Source organism: Carlito syrichta, unplaced genomic scaffold, assembly GCF_000164805.1.
Source record: "Carlito syrichta isolate Samal-C Ts95f unplaced genomic scaffold, Tarsius_syrichta-2.0.1 Scaffold315355, whole genome shotgun sequence".
Taxonomy (NCBI): Eukaryota; Metazoa; Chordata; class Mammalia; order Primates; family Tarsiidae; genus Carlito; species Carlito syrichta.
The window spans coordinates 284311-295071 of NW_007259451.1; the positions used below are offsets into that span (position 1 = coordinate 284311).

Consider the following 10761-nt stretch of genomic DNA (forward strand, 5'->3'; position numbering starts at 1 on the left):
TTGGTGGATCATTTTCCAGAGAGAACTGTTTTCAGTCTTTTCACAAGTAGAAGTATTTAAGAGTGGGATAAATTCACAACAGGAAGTGTTCGAGGCTCTCACAGTTGGTGAGACCTCATCTCTACAATAAATCAAAAAATCAGCTCAAATTCATCTGGGAACAAGAATGTTGTGTAATGGAGGATGACTTACAAACAAAGAAACAAAAACTTGGCTTGGCTGGAGTAGAAAAAAATAAAGGCATTTCTCTAAAGAGTATATCCAAGTGACCAAAAGCATATTAGAAGGTGCTCAACATCACTAATCATTATAGTAAAGTGCAAACCAAAACCATGAGATAGCACCTCACATCCCTTAGGATGACCACTATTTTAAATAAATAAACAAACAAGTGTTGGCAAGGATGTAGGGAAATTGGGAACTTTGCGCATTGTTTGTAGGAATACAAAATGGTGCAGCCAATATGGAAAATAATATGGTGGTTCTCAAAACAATTAAAAATAGAACTACCATGTGATCAACAACCCCAATTCTGGGTATGTGTCCAAAAGAATTGAAAACAGAACCTTGAAGACATATTTGTACACCCTTGTTCATTGCAACATTATTCTTGGTAACCAAGATGCAGAAGCAACTAAACGTCCACCAACGGATGAATGGATAAGGAAAATATGGTGAGTATATACAATGGACTATTGTTCAGCCTTAAAAAAGTCATTGCTGGCTGGGCATGGTGGCTCACACCTATAATCTCAGCACTTTGGGAGGACAAGGTGAGAGGACTGCCTGAGTTCACAGGTTCAAGACCAGCTTGCACAACTTGGTGAGACCTCATCTCTACAATAAATCAAAAAATTAGCCTGACACGGTGGCACGTGCCTGTAGTTCCAGCTACTTGGAAGGCTGAGGTGGAAGGAACACTTGAGCCCAGCAGGTCGAGGCTGCGATGGCCATGAGTGTGCCACTGCACTCCAGCCTGGATGACAGAGTAAGACTCAAAAAAAAAAAAAAAAAAAAAAAATCATTGCTACAACATGGATGAAGCTTGAGAACATTATGCTAAGTGAAACCAGTCACAACAAGATAAATGCTGCATGGCTCCACATTTATGAGGTATCTAAAATAATCCAACTCTTAGAAACAAAGTAGAATGGTGGGTGTCAGGCTCTGAGAGAGGTAAAGGGAGTTGATCAATGGATATAGTTTGTTTTGCAAGGTGAAGTTCGAGAGATCTGTTGTACAACAATGCATATAGGTAACTACTGTACACTTAAAAAATAGGATGGCGTCAGGTGTGGTAGCATGCACCTGTGGTCTCAGCTACTAGGAGGCTGAGGTAGAAGGGATCACTTGAGTCCAGGAGGTGAAGACTACAGTGAGATCTGACGGCACCACTGCACTCCAGCCTGGGTGACAGACACCTTGTCTCTTAAAAAAGAAATGGTTAGGATGGTAAACTTTGTGTTGTTGTTGATCAGTTTTTTAAGTAAATTTTTAAAAAATTAGAGATGTAGCTTGGTGAGGCAGTTCTCTGCCCATACAACTAATGTCCTTTGCCTCTATTACTCTTATTTTCTAATCTCAAGTCTTTCTAGAACCTTAACCACACATTTCTTTAAAAAGCGCATCATCTTCATTACCCCGTAAAGACATTTTGATTGTAGGGGGTGGGGAGGAAATAAATGACAGTTTTTATTGGAAATTGACATTACAACGTAGTAGACAGCCTGAGCCCCCCTAAATCTAGCAGACATTTTATATAAAGGATTGCAGTCACATTCTAGCCTCTTTCAAAAATCAAAACATAATATCAGCAATAGTCAGACCATTATGTATATAGTCACTAAACTGCCCAAGTGACGGTAATGAATGTGGATTAAATCCAGGAGCAAGTTTCCCAGAAAGAAAATAAATTCTAGGTCCCTCTCAGGTGAGATATCATTTGATTCGAAGCTAATTATGAAGCCAGGCTCAGTGGCTCAGCCTGTAATCCCGCACCTTTGGGAGGCTGAGGTGAGTGGATTGCCTGAGCCCACGGGTTTGAGACCTGCCTGGGCAACTTGGTGAGACCTCATCTCTACAATAAATAAAAAAATTAGCTGGGCGTGGTAGCGCCCACCTGTAGTTCCAGCTACTTGGAAGGCTGAGGCGGAAGGATTGCCAGAGCCCAGCAGGTTGAGGCTGCGGTGGCCGGGAGCGGCCACTGCACTCTAGTCTGGGTGACAGAGTGAGACTCCCACTCAAAAAAAAAAAAAAGCTAATTATGATTCTCAGAATGAACTTAGATTGGCCAAGTGGGCATAATGGAGACCAGTCTGCTGCCCACCTGCTTCTTTTGCCTCTTTTATGGCTGATGCTCTCATGATACCCAAAGCCTCTGCACTCGGTACCTGCCCAAGCTCCCCTCATTTTTTCCACTCTCCCTCATTTCTTTGCCCATCTCCTCTCTCTCCACAGACCAATTCTCATTCACAACTTGTCTTAAGGTAATTTGAGTACATGTTTAAATTCTCAACCTGTGATGGTATTCATCCAGAACAGTTTTGTATTTTTAAAAAGTTTTGTGAATCCAGATGAAATCAACGGGAACTCCATTGCTGGAAAGGTAGAAGGCCAGACACTAACAGAATTAGTGTTGTATAAAACGAGGACGAAAGACAAAAAAGTGAGGTTAAAAGAAGAATGGGGCTGGGGTGCTGTGGCTCAAGCCTCTAATCCCAGCACTTTGGGAAGCCAAGGCGAGAAGATTGCCTGAGCCTACGGGTTCGAGAACAGCCTGGGCAACATGGTGAGACCTCATCTCTACAATAAATAAAAAAATTAACCAGGGTGTGGTAGCACACGCCTGTAGTTCTGGCTACTTGGAAGGCTGTGGCAGAAGGATCATCGGAGCTCAGCAGGTCGACACTGGAGTGGCCATGAGCATGCCACTGCACTCGTCTGGACGACGGAGTGAGACTAAAACTCAAAAAAAAAGAGGATGGTTTTATGTTTGGATAGGTAATAGGATAAATTCTTGAGCAAAGGAAAGACGTATTGTAGAGCAAATAAGTTTAGAGGCTTCCATACATACTTTACATGTTAGTTCTAAACATACATAAAGCCTTATTCATTTTAATGTTTGATGGTTTAAGTCAAAAGATTTTTGTGAGACAAAGAACCTCTTTCCAGTCTTTTGGACCAACAGTTTAACTATAGCTACAGTCCAAAGATGCTGAAAAGTAGAATTAAGGATTTTGGCAGTAACTTTCATTGCAGCAAATAACTTTCATTACCCAAAGAGTGACACAGAAGCCATGTTTGCTGGCCATGTTTTATTTGTCCTTTTTCTTCAAACAGGATAACCAAAGATACAGACAGTATTCAATAAAATAAAATAGATGAAACAAATTCTAAGAGACTTCGATGCCACATGCTATATTTAACCTAATTTTATTCATGCTTGTTTTGGGATGGGGAATAGATCATTCAGTAAAAACATACAGTAAAAACAAAATGTCTTATCATGTACAACTTTTAAACTACAATAATGATGTACCTTAATTACTTCCATGCACACAAGTCTAACATCAGTTTTTAAAAAATAAACACAATTAAGACTTCTAGGAGCATTTTATAATAAAGTAATTCCTAATTTTTCTTTGTAGATAGATCAAGCACCTCCAAAATACAAATTCCTATACACAGTGAGCACTTTACTTAAAATGAACACTTACGTAAATTAAGTACGTGGACAGCCTTAGAATAAGCTGACATTATATATTCAGCTAGGTAGGCAACAAACCATAGTGCCAAATGGAAAAAGTGTATTTGCAAATAAATTTTAAAAACTAAGTTAACTTTTATAATTAAATACAGAAAATATACTGATTTACTAAAATAAATAAGATGTGATGTATTAACACTTCACTATAAAGAATGCATACCAGGAACATTTATAAACAGTGAATGAGTCTTAAGAAGAGTTTACTACAATAAACGCTGGCTAAATAGAAGTGCATATTGTGAAGCACTATGGGTGGTATATGTTTTGCCACATACTTTTGTTACCTTGAGGTAGATAACACATGTGTACCAAATTCGGCATTCATTTTCAGTTGCTGCTGGTATCATGTGTTTTAAGAAATGTGTACAGTATGAAAAACTTGAAAATACTCATGAATGAAAAATGTTTTAGGAAAAAAATAGATATTTTCATGCAATTATGTACAGTCTCACTGTGTAAATTTCAAGGCAAGATTTGTTTCCTGTAAAACAGATCATTGTTCTATGAGAGAATGTTTTTACTTGTCTTAGTGCATTTCTTTTGTCTCCTCCCGCATTGCATTATTTTGCCCTATTCTTTATTTTTGTGTGCAAACAACATACCAGTTAAAATGAAAACTATCTCACATGTAGAAAAAAAGTCTGGATTTAACCGAAAACTAATAAAATCCTTACTAAATGACACCATCTGATTCAAGTAAAAAATGACTTAAACACTAGTAATAAAAAAAAGACAAAACACATTTCATGAAGAATACAAAGAGAAATGTCTGCTGAGTGTTTTAGTTCAGATGTTTCAGAATGCTGCTGTATGTTTTATGAGGAATCTGAGGGGAAGATTTCATAGCAGAAGGTGTTAACGTGGCCTGTATTGACTTAAGGGGTGACCCGACTGGACTGTGAAACTGTGGGATGCCTATGGACTCGAGCTGCTTGTTAAAGAGGAACTCTCCACTGTTGTTCAAAAATCCTTCCTCATTTCCTCTCTCCCCAAGCTTCCCATCCTCTGGTGGCTCAGTTTCTAGCATTTCAGTATCTTCTTTCCTGCTAAAGAACTTGTCCAAGTAACTGGTGTAAGTGTTTTCCTTCTCTACTTGTTCATCTTTCCTTACCTCACAACAAAACTGATTTATGAGAAAACAGTCCTCCCCACCACTTACAAACTGGCTATCCCAAGAAGACTGATACAAGGCTTCTAACTGAGCCAGATTGGCCATTCCTTTTTCCTGTTTTTCTCGGCTTACTGACTTTGATATCAAACTTTTCAATTCTAGTTGGGATACTGAGCTATTCAAGTCATTTAATTTATCAACAACATCAGTAGGCTCATGCTGTGAGCTAAGCTGAATAGTTCCTGCAATAAAGGAATCAAAGTCAAATCCCTGATTCTTTTCCCTTTCTTTTTCGGCCAGTTGCTGTGATGCTTCCTCTAGAGCTATCTGGGCTTTAACCAATCCATTCCTTTCACATTTTGACTTTCCTTTCTTATCAGATTTTTCTTTGCTTTGTTCTTTCCAATTGGAAAGATCTATAATAAGCTTGGGTTCATAGTAATGGTTAACTTCACTCTCTCTCCAAACTAAGTTATCTAAATATGATGATGACCTTGTTTTGTAGTTACAAGTATGGCTACACTCCAGATCACAATATTTGTTTTCATGATGATCTGGGTACTGCCAACAAGGCTCAGTAGAATAACTGGTATCAAAAGCAGGATCCTCCAGATACTTTTCCCGATCTCCATCCAAATATTTCCGAGGATCAACTTGTACTTCTTCTTCATCTGTGACATCAGATAGAGCTCTTGGGTCAAGCTGAACTTCATCAATATCAAAGTTGTTATGTATAGGCCAATCATGCTCTGAAAATTGACAATCATGGTACCTGAAAAAATTAATATATTAGCGTTACTCCATGTGTATTTTGTTTCCAAATTCACTGAATAAGCCATACACCTTCCTTGCTCTACCAGAACTTTTTTTTTTTTTTTTTAAAGAAACAAGGTCTTTCTCTATCAATCAGACTGAAATGCAGTAGCATGATCATGGCTCAGTGCAGCCTCGAACTCCTGGGCTCAAGTGATCCTCCCACCTCAGCTCCTAAGTAGCTAGGACCACAAGTGTGCGTCACCATGCCTGTCTTTTTTTTAAGTTTTTTGTAGATACAAGGTCTCACTATATTGCCCAGGCCAGTCCCAAACTCCTGGACTTAGGGATTCTCCCTCCTTGGTCTCCCAAAGTGCTGGGATTATATGTGTGAGCCACCACGCCTGGCTAGAACTTATCATCTTAACAGATAGGTAAGCTGTTACTACATAATGAGGCACTATTTGGCAATTGCCACTTCATGAGGAACTCTGAGGTTCTCAAATAAGATCAATTCTTAAATAAGACACATTATTTCTCACTTATTCCACTATATTTTTCATCTACCACAAACACAACTGCAAATAAATATCTGGGCATGTCTATAGTTCAATTCGACAACAGTTTCACATAGACAAAAACCACTTTATGGACACAAAATGCAGAACTCTAATCTCAAATTTTCACTCTACGGAAGAATTCATCACCGTGAATAGAAAAAAAAATCTCTCATGTGTATGTGCTACTAAATGTGGTATCCTCTTACTGACCCATCACAGCAAGGTGACCACCCCAAGACCAAGTAGAGACAGATTGAGTCACACACACATACACACACACACAGGCATGGGGACAAAGAAAAGAGGTTACATGACTTAACTAAGTATAATAGGAAATCTAGAGGTTGGAAAAGATTTGGGTATGTGTGAAAATAACTATATTTAGGGGGTAGAAATAGACAAGGGGAGAAAAAAGTGGTTGGCAGATGTATGTAAATACGAATACCTCAACATTTTAGGAGGGAAAAAATGAAATACTTAAAATATGAAATCTTAAAAGACTATCCAAAATCACCTGAAGCTTTTAAATAACATTGATTATTATAAGTTATCACCTTATTTTGAAGTAGAATTATATCTAAATTTAAAAATCATAAAAGAAGGCTGAGGGAAGAAATTATTTCACTTTAATGTATATTATCCATGTTTTGATGTTTCATAATGTTTAGACTAAAAAAGTTCCTTTTATTGAACCTATGTTAAGCATCCCAAAATTAATCTTATATCATTAGAAAAACTCAAATACTGCATATACCATGAGTCAAAAATATTATTTTATTCCATAACTGATACAGTAGAAATATGAGACACTATGGAGATATCTTATTGGATAAAATTAAGTCTTGTCATTCAACATCCTAAAAAATTTTTGTGATATACATGAAAGCCATAGTTTAAAATGGCTCAGATTTCCAAACTTCACATTTAAAGGACCTTATAATTTTATTAAATATGCCTTGATGACTTAAAAACTGTTTCAAAGTAGCATTTTCCCCATCATGTATCTCCTAATGAGTATCTCTTTTATAAAACATTTACATTAATGGCTATTTAAAGACATTAGCATGCTTAATAGAAACCCTGCCCAGTGCAGTGGCTCATGCCTATAATCCCAGCACTGTGGTAGGCCAAGGTGAGAGGAATGCCTGAGCCCAGGGGTTCAAGACCAGCCTGGCCAACTTGGTTAGACCTTGTCTCTACAATAAGTCGGGCATGGTAGCCCAAGCCTGTAGTTCCAGCTACTTCTTGGAAGGCTGAGGTGGAAGGATCGCCTGAGCCCAGTAGGTTGACACTGGGTGACCGTGAGCATGCCACTGCACTCCAGCCTGGGCGACGGAGTGACACTCTGACTCAACAACAACAGAAAAAGAAACCCAAAGAGACCATTACTAAATTTTTAAAACTTCTGCTGCATTGTCTTATCATATATAATTTAAAAATAAAACACATTGCATTACGTTTCACTGAATATTCAATAACTCTTATTTTTCTAATTTAGGATCAAGTTACCTTTCCCAGTTATAAATGTGACTGTGAGTTTCATCCATAAGCAAAATATCATCAACTTCATCTTCAATATGAAAAGGATGACTTGAAATTGGCTCATCCATTGGAAAAGAATATATGCTCATATAAGGATGGGAGAGTGCTTCTTCTGCTGTTAACCGATCCATGGGGCTAAATGTCAAAATTTGTTCCAGGAAATCCAGTGCTGCAGAAGAAAGGGTGGAATTTTTTGAGAAGACTTTCTTATCTTTAGAAAAATTGAAAATGTTGATCTCATTTACTTAAATAACTAGCTAAGTGATTACCTTAGCACTTCATACTACACAACAGGAATACATCATCTTAATTGTACTAAGAGGCTCACTAACTTATAAAGGGGGAAAAAAGACTATATAATTAAAAAGTAAGTTAATTTTTGTCAGAATTAAAGCTTATCTGATTTATAAATTGAAAAAAGATATTTCTTCAATTAACATAAAATATTTGAAATGTACCCCAATCTCATTATAATAGTTCTAAAGAAAAGAGATACAGTAAGTTAAACCATATAAAACTGCTCTCTTTGTTAGTCAAAAAGAGTCAAATAACAATTTCATATGGCTTACTCTACTACATTAGTTCTTAATCCGAATCTGCGATTCACTAGCTTATTTGAATTACTAGCTATGTAGTATATAGTGGTGAGCAGGCTACTACAACTTGCTGAATTTCTTCACACATAAAGTGGACATATATCTTATAAGGTGTAAAAATTAAATGGAAAGTAGTGTCTGGTGTATAATTAAGTCCCTCCCCCATGTCCTTCACTGACTAGCTGCTATACTCATCGGTTCATCTCTGCTTTACATCAATCATACTCCAGCATAGCTCACTCACTGCACCTAATCATCTCAGGATGCTGGTGGGGCTAACCAATCTAGTACATTAACTAATCTACTAGGCTTCCTAAGTCCCTTACCCAGCCTGAAGGCTGTTCGTACATCAATCTTCGACCCTAGAGCATCTCCACCATCTACTTTCTCTACTCCGAGCTACACAGTACTAATGAAAACTAGAGAGATGCAGTATCACATACCTGGCTCACTACAAATTCATACTAAGTAATTTCAATTTGGCCTTTGCTAGCTGACCATCTCCTTATGCTCTCAATCTTCTCTATCATTCTCAAAAGATAAACCTACTTCAGATTTATATCAATCCCTACTGCTTCACTGCAATCTCTCACATACTCTCTTCTCCTTATCTTCTAACAGGGGAAAGCTAGCTAGTTCTTCTCTCTCAAATTAATCTGTACTCTAGAAGGAACCCTATTCCTAATTCCCAATCTCTCATTAACATGAATACCTGACATTTTTACAGATGTATTTTACAAAGTGTTTTAACACATTATCTCATTCAATGCTCAAATCAGTCCAATGAAGACTAAAGAGGCCAGACGTGGTGGCTCACGCCTATAATCCCAGCACTTTGGGAGGCTGAGGTGAGAAGACTGCCTGAGCCCACAGGTTCGAGACCAGCCTGGGCAACTCAGTTATACCTCATCTCTACAATAAACCAAAAAATTAGCTGGGCGTGGTAGCATGCTCCTGTAGTTACAGCTACTTGGAAGGCTGAGGTGGAAGGATCACCCAAGCCCAGTAAGTCGAGGCTGCAGTGGCTGTGAGTGTGTCACTGCACTCCAACCTGGGCGACAGAGTGAGGCTTCAACTTAAAAAAAAAAAAAAAAAGACTAAAGAGAAGAAACCTAAAGCTCACTGCTACTCGTACCCTCCAATGCCCCAGGTTCCTTCTTGTGCTCCCCCTTGTTTTTCCCTCTCCTATTATATTACCCTTATAGTGTACCCTTATAGCGCTCTCGTTTTTCCTGTAAAAGAGTCCAGGGGCCACATGTCTTGAGGTAAGAAAAATTCTAAGGCAAAGAGTTATGGACAACTGACCCAACACAATCCCATTCTAGGCAGGAAGGGAATATATATGAAAGAAAAAAATTACTCTGAAGTTCCCAGCATCTGGGAACTGCAGGCATCAGGTAGAAAGAGAAGAGTCTAGAAGAAAACAGCCAAGCTGAGCTCCCAACTGTATGCATACATAGAATATTACTATCTCTGTAGAAATTTCTACTAAACAGCACCTGCTTGAGAGGAAACCAGTCTATTTGCTACAATGGTGCTGAAGGGCTAGGCTCGGTGGCTCAGCCTGTAATCCCACCACTTTGGGAGGCGGAGGAGAGAGACTGCCTGAGCTCAGGGTTTCAAGACCAGCCTGAACAACATAGCGAGATCTTGTCCCTACAAGAAATCAAAAAATCAGCCAGGTGTGGTGGGGCATGCCTGTGGTTCCAGCTACTTGGAAGGTTGAGGGAATGACTGCCTGAGCCCAGGAGGTTGAGGCTACAGCGGCTGTGAGCATGCCACTATACCCTACCCTGGGCGACAGAGTAAGACTCCAACCCAAAAATTAAAAATTAAAAAAAAGAAGCTGGTGTTGAACATGCCTATCTCAGGAGCTTTATGCCCTCTGCACTGCACTTATATCGGAGCACAGTTCTGCCACATGTGAACACCAAAAATCTTTTCTCAGTAATTAATTTAATGAATCGATTATCAAAGACATTCAACACACATGAAAAAATCCAAGACATGGGACAAATATTTACCTTGGTTCAAAGCTGAATAAGATACCCACCAGAATGATGAAAGGGAAAAGGAAGATTTAATTGCATTATTTAGCAAGATAACAAATGCTTCAACAGTAGTGTCCTCTTTTGATAAGATCGCAGTAATGACAAGGACCCTGAAGCAGATCCAAGTGATCCCTGAGCAGTGTCTTTCAACCCGGCAGAGCCAAGTCACACCTTTACAGAGGGTCTGAAAAATGCAGACACCCACACCTGATTCTCTACTCTATCTCCCAATTCTGATTTAATAGTCTGTATTCAAAAAGAGCTCCCAGCCGGGCTCGGTGGCTCAGCCTGTAATCCCATGCCTTTGGGAGGCTGAGGTGAGTGGATTGCCTGAGCCCGTGGGTTCGAGACCCGCCTGGGCAGGCGAGACCTTATCTCTACA

The 10761-nt window shown here is 38.9% G+C and overlaps 1 protein-coding gene across 5 annotated transcripts in view; it reads right to left on the minus strand.

The window, feature by feature from the left end:
• Positions 1 to 3299: 3299 nt before the first annotated feature.
• Positions 3300 to 10761, minus strand: part of MAPK6 (mitogen-activated protein kinase 6) — a 51721-nt gene continuing 44259 nt past the window's right edge. For all 5 annotated transcript variants that reach the window (XM_021706207.1, XM_008072582.1, XM_021706208.1 and 2 more), the window contains exons 5-6: positions 7700 to 7901; positions 3300 to 5649 (exon numbers count right to left, since the gene is read on the minus strand). In XM_021706207.1, the coding sequence (XP_021561882.1) occupies positions 4548 to 5649; positions 7700 to 7901 (1304 nt within the window). In that variant the 3' untranslated portion in view covers positions 3300 to 4547. The remainder of the gene's footprint in view (positions 5650 to 7699; positions 7902 to 10761) is intronic.